The sequence below is a fragment of the Papaver somniferum genome, chromosome 11, assembly GCF_003573695.1.
Source record: "Papaver somniferum cultivar HN1 chromosome 11, ASM357369v1, whole genome shotgun sequence".
Lineage (NCBI taxonomy): Eukaryota > Viridiplantae > Streptophyta > Magnoliopsida > Ranunculales > Papaveraceae > Papaver > Papaver somniferum.
In genome coordinates, this window is record NC_039368.1 from 97,907,748 (window position 1) to 97,927,575 (window position 19,828).

At 36.3% G+C, this 19,828-nt stretch overlaps 1 protein-coding gene across 2 annotated transcripts; it reads left to right on the plus strand.

Annotated features, from left to right (window-relative positions):
* The first annotated feature begins 6,353 nt into the window (after positions 1-6,353).
* On the plus strand, positions 6,354-8,670 carry LOC113321250 (protein S-acyltransferase 24-like). 2 transcript variants are annotated; one of them, XM_026569152.1, is made up of 3 exons: positions 6,355-6,918; positions 7,024-7,164; positions 7,722-8,670. In XM_026569152.1, exons 1-3 carry the CDS (start codon positions 6,790-6,792, stop codon positions 7,737-7,739), a joined length of 288 nt encoding a protein of 95 aa, XP_026424937.1. In that variant the 5' UTR covers positions 6,355-6,789; the 3' UTR covers positions 7,740-8,670. The 2 variants fall into 2 exon arrangements, with proteins under 2 accessions (XP_026424936.1, XP_026424937.1); XM_026569151.1 differs by having other exon boundaries at positions 6,354-6,918; positions 7,024-8,670.
* Positions 8,671-19,828: the final 11,158 nt, after the last annotated feature.

Here is a 19,828-nt window from a genome sequence, read left to right on the forward strand (position 1 = left end):
AGTTAACGTTCTCATGTTGCCTCAAGGTTCGGGTGACGATGAAAAACGAGTTAGTAGTAAGTTAACGTTCCCATACTATAGTAATGGTGAGACATACAAGTATTACTCCGAAGACCTGAAGAATGAGAAGAAGTAACGACTACAATGACGACATCATCCTTCCACTTGAGGTTAGTAATATTGACTTGATCTTGTTTCCATTCCCAATATATATCTTTCAAGTCGTGTTATATTGAAAACATAACATGTGAAGCTGTACACATTGTGTATAATACTCTAGCGATGTGACTTGGTCATTATATTATGATTAAAGTGTCTAGGAAAACATATTACGAAGTATAAACGCCTATCTTTTGGAACTTTGTAACTACATCATCGACATAATCTATTGTATATAGTTATTTGATTATGTGTGCATTATATAGGAATGAGTTCATCCTAGAAAACAATGTTTTATAACATTTGTTTAAAGGAAGTACATTTATGAACTTGCTTCATAATCGAAAGGAAATCATGATTAGTTTTGTTATTCTTTGAATATATTTTGGATGACCAATGGTAGATGAATTTGGTAGAACCTATCTTAACCTGTTGAGATTTATGTTATAACCGGTCATATCCTATATAATATAATTTGTTGCAAACGGTCATGAGCTTCATTGTAAATCTAGATTAAAAAGCGGGGGTATAACAACCACACCCAATAATTCGTTCGGCAATCTGTATGGACTAAACTCCAATATAAATCCGAGAGAACCAACTTAAAAGTGAGACTCAATCAAGAATATATCAAAGAGATTTATCTCTCTTTCTCAATACAATCAGCAAACCGAGCAGATACAAATCCGTGAGCCTGATTGATATGAGAAATAACTTGGACGGTCCCAAAGACCAATGCCCAAGTGTCAATCAAGTTATATCCAACAAACAAGGTCGGATTTATCAACTGATTGAACTACGCACAACCTGTGATATTTCAATTATATAAACAAATATATTGCGGAAAAGAAATAACATAGACACCAGATTTTTTTTTAACGAGGAAACCGCAAAAACAATAAAACCCCGGACCTAGTCCAGCTTTGAGCACCACACTGTATTGAGCCGCTACAGACACTAGCCTAATACAAGTTAACTTCGGACTGGAATGTATTTGAGCCCTAACAAAGTCTCACACCGATTAAGGTGCAGTCGCGTTCCTTACACCTTTAGAACCACGCCAGATTTTGCGCACTTGATTCCCTTAGCTGATCTCACCCACAACTAAGAGTTTTTACAACCCAAAGTTGAAGACTTATAAAGATTTATCTCCTACATATATGTCCATTCTTTATTATTTTTGTTCCGTCTTTTAATACAAAAATCAAGGTGAACAGGAACCAACTAATACCCCGGACTTATACTCCCGAAGAGCATCCTAGAAATATCAGTCACCTCACAATAACCTAACTGATTAACAAAAAAAGTTATTGCGGAATCACAAGTGTCTGAGACAAAGAACTGTTGTGATTACTTTTTATATCTTACCTATCGGAGATAAATCTCGAGTAAATCTTAGAGAAGATAAAACTCAATAAGATAGAACAAGTAAGATCATAATATGCAACTATAGAGAAAATTGTTGGATCTGGTTTAAGGAATCCTAAATGAAGTCTTCAAGGCGGTAACATAATAATGGTTTTGGAAAAACCTAGGTTAAAGGAGAATCGACTCTAGTTTGAAACTAGGAACTGATACAACAGAAGGAGGTGTTATATAAGAAGGCCAGAATAACCAAATATTAGTTTTTCTTGTATCACTAGAATTATAAATCAACATTTGACTCATGCCAGGTAACCTCAAATTTTTTACATATATACCAGAAACTTTCAGTTTAAGTTCCGCTACCCAAAGTAAAGAAGGATGAACGTGATTCACTAAACTTCATAATTTATATTTGGCGCCAACCTTTTTCAGGCCTCTAATGTTCCAAAATATAACTCTCGTTGAGAAGAAATAAGTTGAGCAGATCCTGAAATTCTCACTCGGTTATTTATAACTGAGTTTTTTGGTGCCTCTTTTCTGGTAGTAACAACATGAATTCCACTTCCATTTTTGCCTCTCACTTTTTTTACCACTTGACTAGTACTAGATTTACTCACCGTTAGATTTTTTTACCACCAATATCCAAAAAAATTTCTTTAGGCAAGTCACCCAAAATTTGAAACTTACTTGGAAAAATAATTTCATCCAAGCCACCAAACTGCACAACTTTAGATACCTGACTTCCACTGGTATTATTACTATCATTTATGTGTTCAAATTATTTATTTACTTGCGTGTTAACCTTCAGAGACTCCATACAATAAGTACCAGAAGTCATAGATTTATCTTCGGATAGTATAAAAATAACATACGAAGCTACCGAAATAAGTTTCTCAACAAATAAAGGAGGAAAGTCTCGTTGAGAATCAAGGACACCAGAAAAATTAATAGATTTCCTTGAAGAACATAAAACATTTATCTGAAACTGGTGGAATAATACCATATAACTCTTTATACTCACTCAAAATCTGCTTATTCACGCTAGACAACTTCTCTTTTGGAGTACAAAAAATATCTACACCCCCTGGATTAGGAACCTTCACCTCCTTTGTCTTATACCTCCAATTAGATTTTGGTTTCTCAATGATAACCATATTACCACTTTCACATAAGGAAGTTTCCTTTTCTTTTTGTTCTACATTCAGTTACTAAATGACCCATAACCTTACAATGGTCACAAAACTTGGGTAGTTTAGGAATCATTACAGTTTGAGAAAAAACTCCATATTTAGACGCAACCAAATCCTTACCCAGAATTATTTTAGACAAATCTATTTCCACCAGAACATTTGCATAATACCCAATATCATTTTTCAGAGTAGTCTGATCAACATGAACTTGTCTCCGAATAGCTCTACCATTGGACATCACAATTGTCTCATTCCAATATTCAATATTCAGACCTAGGGAAGTGAACGCATACAAAAGCACTAGATGATTTTTGAGCTTCAAGATTGAAATTTTATGCCCAAACTCTGAGCCTTAATGCTTGAGATTGTACAATCCAATACTTAATATATTATTTTTTTCTGATCAACTTCATTATCTAACTTTGTCATGAAAAAACCTTTGCCAAGAGGTATCAGTTTACAGTTACCTGTAAGAGACTATTGGTTCCTCAGAGCAGCTTCAACAACATTCATCTTCAATTTAACAAAATCCAATTGACCAATTAAACAAAATCTTCATTCATCTAAACTCGCATCCATAACCTCATCAGGAATATATAATGCAAAGTCGTTTCCTATTTTTTTACCAACAGAGTGACCAAAAATATATCAACCGGGGAAACCTTAGATGATGAGCTTCCATTTTTCTGATTTTATAAAATTTTCAGATTCTGGTCGAGAAATCGATATTCCCGGAAGTTTCGACATCATTTATAACTAGACTTAAGATAAATTTCCACACCAGTCATTGAAACAACTACGTAATTACACTAAGAATCACCTGAATTAATGGATAATTTCTGAAAACAAAAAACAAATATGAAATGAATGGAGTGAGTTGATCGCCCGAGTTGTAGACCTTCTTTCACCTCAACTTACCCGAGTTTTTCTGAAATTAGGGTCACTAAATAAACTATAAAATTGGTTAAAAAATATATGATTTTATTTTATTTTTCTTCCAAATTTAAGGTTTGTGTTCAAAACTGAATTGCTCTTAGAGCATTTTAATCATAAATCTATTTGCAGATAAAGTATACGATGTCATTATAACGAATTTATTCGGGTAAGAATGATACGATTATCATAAGATTTGAAAGGCACCGATCTTCATATTCATTTTTTAATACAATACTTGACATCTTATCAGTTGCCAAGATTTAAAAAAAAACTTATTTGGAAGATGATGAGGATGATGGGTTTTTGTTACCCATATTATTTAGGTCCACATTATTAATGTGGGTTGTACTTAGTGACTGCCTTATAAAATATTCTAAAATAAATCTGCTAATCTAGGTTGTGAATTAAGGAAGAGAGTTAGGGAATTCAGATGTTTTTTGCTTTCTTTTTCCAAGCATGTATTTATTAATAGAGAATTAAGTTACAATTTCACGTGGATATGTTATACCCACAAAGTCATGGAAAATAATTTTATTAATACTAAATGGGATTGGATAGTCCCAAATTTTGGTTCATAAATTTCCCATTTGACCACCATCTACTACATAATTGGCCATGCCATCTGCTGCCTGATTTCCCTCTTTGTGGTTGTGTTGGATAAAAGCTTGCAAAATCTTTCGCTTTCAGATGGATGTGTGAATTGAACAAAAGGTGTACCAAAAATATTCCTTTTTATCTATATCAAGTTAACTTAGATTTCTTTGTATAATGTTCATATGGTTAATTGGCTCAATAATAGGTTGCGTGTCCTTGTTAATCTGATAACTAAGTTCTCTTTATCCCAGACTTTGTGATTCCTCAATATAGATATCTAAAACTCTTCTTAATTGATCGGTTTAAGATTGTTCTTGAGAGGTGGTTAATAATCTAGACTTCTCACCTAACTGAGTGTAAGTGTTCCGAATTTGTGAGCTTTGCTAGCTTGTCTATTACAACATATTTCCAAGACTTTGATCTATTTGATCTGAAAGGAAATCAAATAAGCTTATCTGTTAGAGGAAAAAAGTCTTCGTTGAGGTTGACGAAACTCTTAGATTGGAAAGGATGTCAGCTAAAGGAATCAATTGCGTAGAGCCTTACAGAGTTCAAGATATGCAAGGAACGCGACTGCATCATAATTGCTCGGAGGGTTAATTCAGTCTCAACTACATTCCAATTCGAAGGGTGATAATAGGTTAGTGCCTATAACAGCGTAATAAATTATACTGTACATCTGGACAAGGTCTCAGGGTATTTTTGCAGGTGCAGTTTCACTCGTTAACAAAACTTCTGGTGTCTTGTGTTTTTCCTTTTTCGCATAATATTATTTTATCGTTATAATAAGATTAACACAAGTAGTACGTAATCAATCTTAGTAGATAAGTCCATATTAATTTGGATCTATTAAGAAACTCGTTCTTGTAGTATTCGTATATTGAAAGATAAATAACAAGTTCCATACATGGCAGAGTTCGGATCTTATTATTTGGATACGACTACATTGATCTTGGATATTGAATTTTGAGATCGTCCAAGTACTCTTCCGACTTTGGGTTATCTCACATTACTAGAGAGATATGTTTATCCACTCAATGCAAGGTACATGAAGGTTAATGTTGGCATGACATTAGATTACCCTATCTCAGGTGAAGTCGATATAATCATAGGAAGGGCAATTCCGTTGTTCTTCGAGGATGGACGTATGATACCCAAAAAAGACATTTATACAATTAGGTTCACAAACTTTTTTTTCTTGACGTTCTAATTGTGAAGAGAAAGAAATATAAACTCTATATACATATTGTTCAAGGATCTTTAAGTAGGGGGTCTACCTGTAATTATATTAAGTTTTGTTCGTACAGATTGCCAAACGAAAAAGCTGATGATGTAGTTGGTACCCTTTCATTTCCAAAGTTGCTCTTGCATGTAGTTTCTTCATATAGCCATGTGTACTCAATTTCCGTCATCTATAAACCAAGTAAACTAGAGTTGCTACGAGGATTGGTTTTTTGATGGCCCTTGGCGCGAAATGGAAAATCATAATACTTGCCTAATAACGCGTTCATAGGTAATATCTTGATTTCCAAAAGTCAAAAAGCTATGGTGTACTTGGCACCCTCTTCTTTCTAAGATTGTTCTCGCATATAATTTTATCGTATAGCCATGTGTACTCAGTTTCCGTCGTTATAAACCAAGTAAACCAGAGTTGCTATAAGGATTGGTTTTTTGATAGCCCTTGGCGTGAAATGGCAAATCATAATACTTGCCTAACATCGCGTTCATAAGTAATATCTTGACTTTCAAAAGCCGAAAAATAAGAAGTTAGTTTGGGTATAAAATTTCAGAACAACTTCTATAAACAAAAAAAATCGATTTATTGTGAAGGAAAATATCACTGTTTCTGATTTATGACTTTTAGTATATCTTTACTTCTGATTTATGTTTCTGTTTCTGGTATCCAAACACGCTATAAAAAATCCCGTGTGGTCCAGAGGATTTCACGCATCATCAGCACTAGGCACGACTGGCACGACAACTATGACATAATTTTCCTCCTCATTCAGCTAGGATATCCACACTGGAGATGCACCCTATTGGTCGGACTTAGCCCCCTTGTTGGCTTAAAAAATCAAACAAAAACCATGTGCCGTCTATTAAGTTCCCCATGAATGAAGAAGGCAAAGAAATTTCAATCAATCAAATAACTAATAAATAAATTATGTCTTCTTCTTCGATCCTTCTTCCCCATTAAAATAAAAATCCGGGTTTCCATTCAACTCTGGTTATCCTTGGTCTCTCTCTTCTTCCTCCTCTATCTCTCCACCATCTCTTCCTCAATCGGAGAAGAGACAAAAAAAACCTAGTCAACCCCGATTGAACTTAAATCTCCCCAAATCCTCATCCAGATCCACCAAGTAATGAAATTATTATAAAAATTTAGAAGAAAATGTCGTCTTAGATTGAGGTTGTTGTTGAAGAAGAAGAGATCGAGAAAACAACAGGGAAAAATGAAGTAGTATCATCAACGGAGACTAATAATAAGAATGATAATGATGAGAGTTTACGGAATGATGTGTATACAGCAGCAGCATATGGTGATATGGAGAAGTTACAAAGATTGGTTGAGTCTGAAGGTTGTTCAGTTTCTGAACCAGATGGTTTAGGTTATTATGCTTTACAATGGGCTTCGTTAGATAATCGAACTGCTGCTGCTCAGTATATTATCGAGGTCTTGCCCCTAATTTTTGGTTTTTTTGTTAAAAAAAAATTGTCATTTTTTGGGGTTTGAATTTGAATTGATATATATGCGTGTTTGTGTGTTTTGATGAAACAGCATGGTGGAGATGTGAATGCATCTGATCATACAGGGCAGTCGGCATTACGTTGGAGTGCTGTAAGAGGTGCAGTTCAAGTTGCTGAGTTATTACTCAAGGAAGGTGCTCGCGTTAATGCCACGGATTTATATGGTTATCAGGTTAGATTTTTTGAGTATTCGAATTTTATCAGACCCTTACTTTTGTTGAATGGTGTATAAAGAGAGGAGATAGCTAGTAGATGAGAAAGAACATAAAACTTACATATGATTAGACTAAGTGGTCGAAAAATTCTTTGAAGACTGGAGGAGTTAATAACAAAAGGTCAATTTTGTATATCTTGATTTTGTTTAGTTAGTTAATCATGTTTTATAGTTGGAATGGGCGAGGACCATGCGGTTGGTAAATTAACTTGTAGACGGTTTACTTTAACTTTTAGAGTCTAGTTGTTGTGTATTGCTAAATGGGAGTAGAACTCTGTAGGGTCTAAGTAGGAAAGGCTTTTGTATGAGGAAGGAAATTCTTTGATAGTATATTCGACAAGAGCATCAGTAATTTAATGTGAAATGTTAAACCTTTAAGGCAGTATGTATTGGGATTGATAGTCTTAAGTTGAATTAAATGAAAGTCCTAGGTGCTGTTTTAGTATTGATTACTGAATACTTGTAACTCATAGTGAAACGATGAATACAATAGTTATCTTGTTTAAGCTTTGTAGGTGTTTTTGGAGAAATAAGCTTGTACGACGAAATTGGCTCAAAACGTGGTATTTGAACCTCCGTAGCAGACGTACCAGTGACATCCCAGAAATACCCCGGAGGAACCCCGAGAAAAGTGTTGAAAACATCCCAGAAAAATTACTAAACGCACCCAATGGGCAAGTGTTATTCGGACTCTCACTATGGATAAGAGGTAACCTATTTCGGGCATGTGCTAAAGGGACACCGGAACTGGATAAGGGGGAGGTCACCTTCACCTTTTGAATTTTGAAATTGGCGGGAGTGTTCATCACATCTGTTGAATTTTGGGAGAAGATTTGATCGAGTTCTAGGGCGATTCAATCGCTGAAACTTGGTGGGTATCTTCCTTGGAACCAAACAAGCCTAGTATGATCATTGGTTTGTACCCAAATTGGCTGGAAATCGAGTTTTAATCAAAACAAGAAAAATAGGGATTCGCGGGTTCTGTTGATTGGAGGAAGAGATTACGTGAGGTATTAGAAGTGTACCAATGGCTAGGATGATTCCTTGGACATCATAGAAGAGTTCTAAACACATCAGGACACAAAAGAAACCGCGAGAATACAGGAAAAATCCATTATCCGTAACTTGGAAGAAAAGAATAATCCGAGATATACTCGGATTCGATTAGGTTTTTGTGTTTATAAGGAGTTGCTACGAGTCCCAGAAGAGGATAGGGAGTTTGGGGAGAAGTTGGACGTTCAGAGAGCTTTAGAGCACCACAGAGCTCTAGAGATCGAGTTGCAGGGAGTCCGTTGCTGCTGCTGCAGGTGCTGAAGAACAACATTGCAAATAAGAACAACGTCTCAAATTCGCAACAGTGTTACATTCAAAACCCTCTGTAATAGTCAGTCCATTGTAACAGCTTCTTTGTAACGCCAATATAACGTCTTAAACAGTATGTGTTACTACTTTTCAATCTTTTAATCATCTTTTGAGCTTTAAATACATATTTTGAGACCATGATTAATACGAGGAACTAAACCCCAACACTGGGATGACGGAGGAAGCCTTTTTTCATCACTGTGGTAATTCTATTAATTCTTTATATGACTTTTTGCATTGATTTGAATTGAATTATGATTTTTAGTTGATTAGTTGTGATTTTGTTTGATGTCGCATGCTTAGTCTAAATACTTTTGATGCGTCGTGCTTGTGATTTACATCTAATGCTTTATAAAATCTATCTTGGCAAAGAATAAGAGTCTATAAGTGTTATCTTTTGAGCTATAAATGTCTAGAATTATTATTTGAATCACATGAATGGAATTTGGTGGAATCCTGAGTCTCAGTACCTCTCGATACTGTGACAACTTTATTGTATATATTTTATTAAGTCTGAAATCGAATCTTACAAGTCCGAGTTTGAACGATACTCTACTTACCACTTTTACAACACATCAATTTTTGTTGCCGCTGCCGGGGACTTGTATTTAGATTTGTTTTAGGTTTCTTTTTATTTTTATTATTTTTTTTTTCTTTTTTACGCGTTTTGGTATTTTTCGATTCTTTTCAGATTTGGGGGGAAGCTACAAGGGAAGAAAAAGTGTTATAAAAGGAAAGCATCGCCAAAGAAGGAAAGAAAAGAGGAATCCGAAAGGAGTGAAGAAGAAGATTTTGTATATAGTTATTTTGTTTTATTTTTAGAAACTGTAAATAGGGTGTTATTTTTGTAATTTTTCTTTTCCTTTTTGGACATTTTTATTTTTGGACTTTTTGGACATTCTTGGACATCATTTTTAAACCCTAAGGAAGGGTCAAAATTAAATATCAAATGTTTGCAGGGAAGGACGACAGTTACGATACTGTCTCGGCCCCTCGGGTTCGTACACTGACATCGGAGTCGGTGGCCTGAGTCGACTTCAACGGTTCATCGCCCGTCTCGTACGGGAGGTAAGACTCTATCCACCCACGAATCCCCTGTCAGTGGGTTTTATTTTGTGTGACAACTCACACCCCTACAATAGAATGTCGAACTGGTATTACAATAGCCAATACAACGAATATCAGACTGAGTTTCAAAATGGACGTTACTTTGACCATAGTGTGAATAGTAATTGGGAACATCAGCCTTTTGAAGGTTATGGTCCATACCATGGTGAGCCAAATTACTATTCATACGCCCACCGGTCATACGAGCAAAATTCCTCTCTACTAGAGTCTGCACGAAAGTTAGCTGAGTCGACACAAAAGTTACTTGAGTCGTCACGTAGTTCACCTGAAATGAATAACTTATTTATGGACGAAAGCAATGCAATGTGTGAACCTTCTTTCCTAGATATAATCAGGAAGTCTTGTGAGTCGACTCAGAAAATGTTGTTAGAGGCCTAGGAAAGAACTGCTCAAAATAGTCTTAATTTCCAATATAGTGTTTCCAATAATACCTTTGAAAATGAAGATAGTTATTCACATAATCAAGATGACGAGGATAAAATTGGTAACACTACTTGTTTAGATGAGGTTCAACCATTTTCATGTTATTATAATGATGATTATGATGAGGATAGTGTTGATGAAGAATTTGAAATAAGTAGGCATAATGATCAGGAATTTGTTACTCCAATTGAGCTTAATAATGATAATGTTTCTAGTTCAAATCCAAATAATTTTAATAATTATCCACCTATTCAAAAGGACGAGGATTTGACTAGAGATACCCCCGTTTAAGACGATGTAGTATTTCCTTTTGATTACGAAGTCGATAATGGTTTAGAGGAACGAGTTTATTCTGAGAATATCGTTTTAGAGTCTAGCGATTTAGAAACAATGGTCTTAGACGAAGAAAATGAACTCGTACAGCTATTAAATATGGGTGAGGATGCGTCACTTGAGTATAACCTAGAAGAAGCAATTGACTATTTTCAGGATTCCAACGATCTAGAAATTAAGGAAATTGTAGCTAGTCTATCTAGAGATACCCAAAACTCTAAGTTTGGGGGTGATTATCATTCTCCATGTGCCTCAACCATTTTACAAGATTATCTTCACACACGTTTTCCTGAACCTAGTGATGTCCATAAGGAAGTTCAGTTATTAGAAACCCGTCCTCTGGTTGATGAGGTTAGACCAGGCTATGATACTAAGATCGACTTTGTTTTCCCACCAAATATTTTTCAACCAATTGTGGGAACGTATAAATTTCAGATGTGTCAATTATTTAGTTTTGAGACTAAACCTAATTAATTTAAGATATCAGGGTTGATACATTTGCTTAAGATTGACCACCAGTTTCATCGTGGTCGATTGTGTGAGTCAAAACTGATTGACTTTAAGGATCCTCAATTATTCAGGTTATTATTATGTGCTTTTAAATTTTTACTTGAGTTTCTTCAGACTCTAATACCTGAACCGGATCTTAGCTTTGAGGAATTCCAACCCATGAAAATATTTTATTTGGACCCAGTTATAGAACCTGAACTTGAACCACAACTAGATGTAGTTGTCTTAAACAGGAAACTAGACAAGGGTGCGCTTTATTTGTTAATTTTCTTGGCAGGTTGCAGATTCCTTTTATTTGTGATAGCTTTATTTGGTTTTGATGACCCACAGTTATTTCGACTGTTACTATATGATTCGAGGTGACTAATCTTTCCTAAGTCTGGCTGAAGACATTAAACTTAGCACTTCTTGGGAGGTAACCCAATCTTATGCAACACGGTAATATCTTTCCTTAACTCTTTTGCTTCAAATGGTAACAATTTATCCTTGTTCGTGCTTTTAATTTTATCTTTAGAACATTGAGGACAATGTTAGATTTAAGTTTGGGGGTACGGGAGAAACTTTTTAGTTGCAATAAATAAACTCCAGAGCCTAGAAATTTATGCGTATTTAGGATGGCACTAACCAATCTAAGTGGATGGAAACATTTTGGTTGTAGGAGTTGAGGAACCAATCTGAATAGATGGAAACATCTAAAGAGTCTATTCATAAAAGCACAGAGCTCAGGTGTTAGAAATAACATGATAGTTTCACCATATTTTGTTGAGTCCTTTTCACTTCTAATTTTACTTTTTTCATTTTAAACTATGTTTCTCTAAGTGATTAGGTGGGGCACACGATTCAAATTGTTACCACTGCTAGGGTGAATTAGAGTGATTGAGTTACTATATAAAAAAAAAAAAAAAGTTGAGACCGGACCAATTAGACCAATCGGAATAAATATTAACACTTGGATAGCAATATGTGTGTGTTCTCCCTGTCTCCGTCGCCTAAACAAGCGTGGAATGCAGGACCCGTGGGAATTATCGTGTAATATGCTGACAAGAAGCATGCGCTTGGATCCAAAAGATCTATTCATGTCGTTAAAAAAAATCGAGAAAAAAGGTTATTATTCTATGTAGTCAACCACTGGTTCCCTTGTATACGCCAGTTTGTTGATCTAGATTTAGGTTATCGGCCGCTGGTTCCCTTGTATATGCCAGCAGTGTTGATATTAGTCAGACCGGTATCTCAGTCCATTAGGATAGGTTCATTTAAACAGTGGCCTTCAGACAGATATGTGAAACGCCGTTCACTTAGTAAACATCAAAACCATCTATGTTTTTCTATATCCATCTTCTTGATCTATCCATGTGATTAGTTTTGACTCCGGATATTGATGTCCATAATGCGACTATCTGAGTAGATCTCTGTCACTTTATATGAATTTTAGTATGCTTGAGTGCAAACTCGTGTACAACAATTGGAATTTCGCATCAGGGTACTTTTTCCTGTAGTCAATAAGTATGCCAACCAAGGAGATTCTTTAGTGCCTTCCAAGGTTCTGCATAGATAGCTAAGGTCTGGAGTAAAGGTTTTGTGGGTATATCTCTTGTAATCCCTCCCGAGACTATAACTCGGCCACTAGGGCCACCTAGGGGTTTAAAGGCTTATTGCATACGCTAAATGCAATCGACGATGCCTGCGACAGTGAATTAGGATTTTATTTTGTAGTTTTGATTTGCTCGGGACTAGCAAATAATAAGTTTGGGGGTATTTGATAGACGCATTTATGTGTCTAATTTGTCCCAATTGTATATATTGTTAGTGCTCGATTTTGTACTTATTTGATTATTTTATGTCTTTGTAGGTGTTTTTAAAGAATAAGGTTTTGCGGCGAAATTGGCTGAAAATGCGGGGTTTGGACCTCCGTCGAAAGTGTACCGGAAGCGCCCCAGAAGTGTACCGGAAGTACCCCATAAATACCCCGGAGGAACCCCAAAAAAGTGCGAAAAATGTCCTAGAAAAATCACTATACGGACCCTCGATTTTGGATAAGGGGTAACCTAATTACTAAGGGGTGACCTATTTCCAGGCAGATGCTAAAGGGAAAACATCACAAGATAGGGGGACACCCACCTTCTTCACGATTTGAATCAAAAAGATTTGGCGGGAAAAGAGACTTCACGTCTGCAGATTCTGGACGTAAAGCTTTGGGCAGTTTTAAAGAGATTCAACACCGGAAATTGATTGGGATAGACTTCTCATGGCTAGACAAGTTTACTAGAAGCAATTGGATCGACCGAATTGGGATGGAATGGCCGGAAAAGGGAAACAAAGGTGAATAAGGAAATACGGCTATGTGGATTTGTTTTAGGAAATTCAGAGAGAATAAAGACCTAAAACTCTTCCAAAGATACATATATATATCTAAGAAAGAGTTTGAGATAAGTGGGAGAGCTCAGAAACGTGTGAAACAAATTTGGGAAGCGATTATTGCCGTGACTGCCAAGAAAGAAAAAAGGGAATTTTGATGCGATTTGGGAAAGATTCAATGACCATTTTGTGTATAAATAGGATGCTTAGGTCCCATAGAGGGGAGTCGAGACTTTGGGGACCGAGCAGAGGTGTTAGGGTAGTTGCGGAGTAAAATCGAGAGCTGCAGAGACGAGTTCCATCAACAGAAGTCGAGAGGTAGAAGAAGAACACCCGTCACCTTTTCTTTCGAACTGTAACAGTTTTGCAACAATTAATTCTGTTAGGGTCTTCTCTGTAACACTCTTCTCTGTAACAGTGGGTGTTATAAAAATTATCACTGTTACAAACCCGCTGCTTCATACCTCTTCTTCAATAAAACACCTTATTAAGCCATGGTTAAATATTTGAGAGTGTTCCTTCCATGACGAGCTAAACCTCAACACTGGGATGATGGAGGAAGCCCTATTTCACAATTGCTTGGTAACTATTTTGATTCTTTATGACTTTTGTACTTGTTTTAATCGATTTATGATTTTTATTGATTAGTTGTGATTTTGTTTGATGTCGCATGCTGGGTTTTAGGAACTTTTGATACGTCATGCTTGTGATTTACATCTAATGCTTTATAAAATCTACTTTTGGCAAAGAAAAGAGTCAACAAAAGAGCTAGAATTGTTATGAGTCATTATATGAACCAATTGAATGTGATTAGTGGTGAAATCCTGAGTCTCAGTCTCTCTCGACATTGTGACAAACCTTTTGTATATATATTTTTTATTTTTATTCTAAGTCTAGAACCCAATCTTATCAAGTCCAAGTTGAACGAACTTTACTACCACTTTCAAAACTACATCAATTTTTGGCGCCGCTGCTGCAGGGAGTTTTCTACTTGATAACAAAGGTAAAAAGAGGAGGAGGATGGAGGTTACGCCTTCTACTTCTAAAACACCCGATCCTCTAAGAGGAGGTAACAAAAAATTGGGAGCTGGAGACACAGGAGCTGACAAAGACGCAACATTGGTAATTCGTGAACCACTTCCAGAGATACAAAGAGAAGAACAAGAAGTTGATGGTGGTCATGTTAATGAAGAACCTCAACATCAACCAAAGCCTCTGAAAGAGAAGCATGTCGATGAGCGTCGGGTTAAAGGTTTGCACATTCCTGATGAGAATAACGTAATCCCGGCTCGAGTTGATGGTTTTCCCCGTGGACTTCCAACAGATGGAGGAAGGGTGTTGATCGGTTACGCTGAATCTTGGGCAAAGAGAATATATGAGACTCCTGATCACTACGATGCGGTCCGAACATTGAGACACCAGAGGGAAGCGGAATGGAAATTGTCTAACGAGGTTCCCGAGGTAATTGCTTACGTCCAATCCTCTGCTTTATGGCCTGTCATTCAATATGGACATAAGGAATATGATAGTGTTACGGCCTCCGCCTTCTCCGAGAGATTTTGTCCAGAGATTTATACGTTTCATCTTCCCTTTGGAGAGATGACAATCACACCTGATGACGCGACCAAAATTACAAGGTGATGTTTAATGGTTGATTACTGACAATATAGTCGTGGCCCATGAACTAGTTCATTCTATGAGGAAATGTAAAGTCACTAAGGATCTAATGGCTGTTAAATTGGACATGTCAAAAGCGTTTGATAGAATTGAATGAAAGTTTTTATTAGCTATTCTTAAGAAACTTGGGTTTCATGATGATTGGTGTTCTATGATTAAGGAATGTATCTTTACTGTCTCTGCCTCTGTTCGCCTAAACGGCTCTCCAGGTGATGTTTGCTACCCTACAAGGGGTCTCAGACAGGGACACCCCTTGTCTCCTTACCTTTTTATCATTTTTATGGATTGTCTTTCAAACTTTTAATTAAATCTGAAAATGAAGGCATGTTACAAGGAATAAAAGTCACTAATTCTAGTGCTTCTGTTAGTCATCTGTTTTTTGCAGATGACTGTCTCATTTTTGCAAAGGCAAATATACAAGGTGCTAGACAACTGGATAAAATTATTAAAATTCTCAGTAAGTATAGTGGTCAATCCATTAACTATGAAAAGTCAGGTATGGCCTTTTCCCCTAAGATGGATAGTCAAGTTAAGAGTCAAATTGCTAGTATCTTGAATATTAAAACTCTTGGTCTTAAGGACAAATACCTAGGAGTCCCCATCCTTATTCAACATAACAAAATGGAAACACTTGGGCACTTACCAGATAGATTTCTAGATAGACTGTCTAGCTGGAAAGGTAAGCATATGAATCAACCTTATTCAACATAACAAAATGGAAACATTTGGGCACTTACCAGATAGATTTCTAGATAGACTGTCTAGATAGACTGTCTAGATGGAAAGGACTGTGATGGTTCAGTCTGTCTTAGGTACTTTAGCATCTCATCACTTGGCTGTATTTCCCATGCCAAAAAAGCTCACAGACAAACTTGATGGAATTCAAAGAAACTTTTGGTGGAACAAAAAACATGGTGGTAAAGGCTTGTTTGTTAAAAAGTGGGAGATTGTAGCTAAGTCCAAAGACTTAGGAGGCCTAAATATAAAAAAAAACAGCTGAGCTAAATAGTGCTCTTCTTGCAAAACTTGCCTGGAGAATGCTAACTGAAACTGATGCTGAATGGGTAAAAATTTTGAGTTCCAAATACTTCCCAAACAACAATCCTCTCCATGCTAGTAGTGCAGATGGGAGTTGGATTTGGAAAGGAATTGTTAGAGGCCTGGACATAATCAAAAAGTACTTGTTGGGAGGTAGGTGATGGTAAAAAGATTTCTATTTGGAATGATATTTGGGTTCCAACTATAGCTACTCCCCTCTCTTCTAGATTTATGTCTAGTAATATGTTAACTGTGGATCAACTTATGATACCTAATAGTAACAGATGGAATCTAGAAGTTCTAGAAGCTCTGTTTGATAGTAATACTGTTACTGAAATATGTAAAATTAGAATTCCTCTAAGTGGTAAGGATAGATTGATCTGGAAGCCTACTGACAATGGTCTTTTTTACTGTGAAAAGTGCTTACAGGATTGTTGATGAAGCAGGTAATATACAGACTCCAGCTGATGGGCCCATTAACTTTCCACGGAAAATGTTTTGGAAACTGAATATTCCCTAAAGAATTCTGCATTTTCTTTGGAAATGTGTCCATAGATGCTTACCAGTTAGGGAGAGGCTAGCAAGACATATGCACAACATTGATCCTAAGTGTCCCTTATGTAACAGAGAAACTGAAACTGTGGACCACCTATTTTTGGAATGCCATGTGACCAAGGAAGTTTGGGATGCTATGAAAGTAACAAATCGTAACATAACTTTAGGACACAATTTGTTGGACTGGATAACTAGCTGGTTCAGTAGTGGTAGTAGTAACAATGCTACCTTGTGTCATACCAAGTTGATCTGTGTTACTCATGTTTTATGGCATGTTTGGGAAATGAGATGTGCAGTTGCTTTTGATAATGTTCAGGTGCAGGTAAATGTAACAGTTCAGCAGATAAAGAAATCCATCTTGGAATGGAATGAAAATGTGGCTAAATTAGCTGTTAAACAAAGTCAAGTAATAAGGAACATGCTTATTGTGCCATGGACAGTTCCAGTTGTGGGCTATCATAAAATTAATTTTAATGCTTCTTTCATCAAAGAGCCTGGTGCATCCCAGCAGTAGCAGAAGATGCAGAGCAAGCAGAAGCATTGGCATTATTGGAGGCAGTACAAACGACAATAAGGAGTGGAATCACAAATATCCATCTGGAAGGAGACTGCACTAATGTTATCAATGCTCTGAATGGAAAAATTGGAGCTGTTAAATGGCAAAATAATGCTATCATTAGGGATTGTGTTGAGTTATTAAAGTTCTTTAATAATTGGGTGATTACTTATGTATCCAGAGAAACAAATTGTGCAGCAGACTTGCTTGCAAAAGATGCAGTTAAAATGGCATCTTCTTCTTTTTGGATCAGTGGAACCCCTGAGTGGCTAAATTCTCTTCTTGCAGAGAAATTTCACGTACCAGAAATTTGATTATGAATTAAATTTATCTTTCCTATTAAAAAAAAAAAGCTACTAGGCTACACCAAAGCCGGAACAACAGGAGATACACAATTTGCATACAATAATGTAGACTACGTGCTTCAATCTCCCCCAAGGAATCCATTTAATAAAAACAACTGAAGAGAGTGCATTACAAAAGGAGTGTAAGATTGTTACAGTAAAAAGAAAATCACCTGTACTGCTAGACTTCTTGTCATAGCGATCCAAAGCCACTGATTGGTCGAATCCACAAAAAGAAACAGCCAACAAAGGTAAGCTTTCACTTCCAATTCAAAACTAGTGACTAAAACGTTTGGGAACCACAAAATACCAAAATCACTTCCTGCTGTAGCAAAGCCAAGTTAAGATGACATCAAACATTAAACAAATTAATCTGTATTTTAGTAAATCGAAGATTGCGTTGTTGGGTAACAGGAGATGTGATGAACCTACTACAGTGTTGTGAGAGAATTTGGCAACAAAACTGAAAAAGTTAAGCAGTTGAGACAATGATGAATGCAGTGAGGATAACAAGGTTGGCGAAATGTAAGTCCAAAAGAATGTTGAATATTGCTTGATAAACGAATGACACGTTTGCAATGCAAATCTGGGCAGTAAACATGCTTACATAACAAACAAAAGAAAACTCACCCTAGAAAACACCTTGCTTTGAATAAGACCGTATGGAACAGCACTCAATTGGCGTCAGTCTTGTGAGGAATATATGCCGTCTCCTTGGATCCAAATATGTCCCTTTGGCACCTGTTTCAGACCAGTAAAATAGAAAACTTAAACTATGAGTTAAGGGAATACTAAAAATATCCTTGAGACAAACTTAAATCATATCAATACTGAAATATACTTGGGGGAATCTTGAAAGATAAGCAACACAATATTGAAAACTTCTTTTATAGATTATTGCTTTTCTTATCCCGTTCCATCGTAATAACAACAAAGAATAAAACAGAATTCTGTGGGTCGATTAAGTAAGACTCTTTTTTTGATTCTTAGGTGAGCATACATTAACTATATCTCCATTACATTATTTACGTTTCCAAAAAGAGGCCATATCATTTCCCCCCAAAACTTAAAGTACCATACACCTGGAAGAGAGAAAACATTCAAACACAACATTTACAAGCTGGTTTTTTAAACCAAAAACATTCATACGAGTAGAAAATTTAACACTTGATATATAAGTACAAAATTGGTATCCAAATTTAGAACCTGTTCTCTAAACAAACTAAAGTCACTAAACTAGTGTATTTTTTCTATATGTACATGATCAAGAAATTCTAATCGACATTTCATCGAACACTTTCATGGCATGCAACCAATAATCACATACAACCCAAATTTTTTTAACTGCGAAAATCTACACATGGTATACAAAAGATTATCATCACAAACCAGCTTCGCTTGCGCTTTTTCCCAAAGCAAAAAAAAAAAAAAAAATGCGGAGGACGATTCGCCTCACTCACTGCTCGCTCGACACCCCGCAGGGAGCAAGCTACGAAATTAAACTTCAGAGCCTGTACGCTCAATCCGATGCTAGCGATGCTGGTCTTGTGGTATAAAAACCAAAGGGGAACTAGTAACCGAAATGGTGTGGGACTAAACTTTGATAAGCAAAATTTAGTACCACCAGATTTTGAAACCCTATCTGTCGTCTGTTTTAGTTCTCCGCGAGCATATGGATAAGTGAAATTTTGGAATCTCAAGTTAAGAATGGGATTCTTACGATTTCTCTGTTTCACGGATTTGGAGTCATCTTATCAGTGATCATTCACTCACCCAGTGCAAGTTACCTTACAAAATGCGGTGAATAAACTACATAGGAGAGGATGCGACATCACTTCTACCTTTTGCTGCTTATGTAATACCCAAGCTCACATGCTGCTCTCTTGCGGTTTTTCAATTCGAATTTGGGACCATTTGCATCTAGCTTCGCTAACAATTGGAGTCATGAGTCTTCTCTGATAATGCACATGGACCAGCTTTGGCCTAGTGTGCCATTTCTTTTACTGATTTGCAGCTAGCAATTTGTAATTTGCCTGGCAATTGGTTCAAAAAAAATTAACCCTTTCCTTTTTTCAACACAATTGTATCCTTTTGAGGCTCCAAAAATGCAGAAGAAACAACAAGAAGAAGCAAAGTGCCCGCCATAAGACCAAGGCCACTTTTTGCTATTCAATTCAATATATACAGATCAAGGAATTTCTCAAATATGACACTAAAAATTCTACATGGGTATATAAAAGAACACCTATTTTAATGCTCAAAAACCAGCATCTCTTATGCTTTTCGCCAAAACAAAAACAAAACAAACAAAAAAAATTTAGTTGAGCTTCATTGCATTGAG

Bases quoted from the DNA above. Each gene is read 5' to 3' on its own strand.
- LOC113321250 (XM_026569151.1), top strand. From the start codon at position 6,790: ATGGAGAAGTTACAAAGATTGGTTGAGTCTGAAGGTTGTTCAGTTTCT. The intron at 6,919-7,023 runs GTCTTGCCCCTA...TTGATGAAACAG, and splicing joins CTGCTCAGTATATTATCGAG to CATGGTGGAGATGTGAATGC.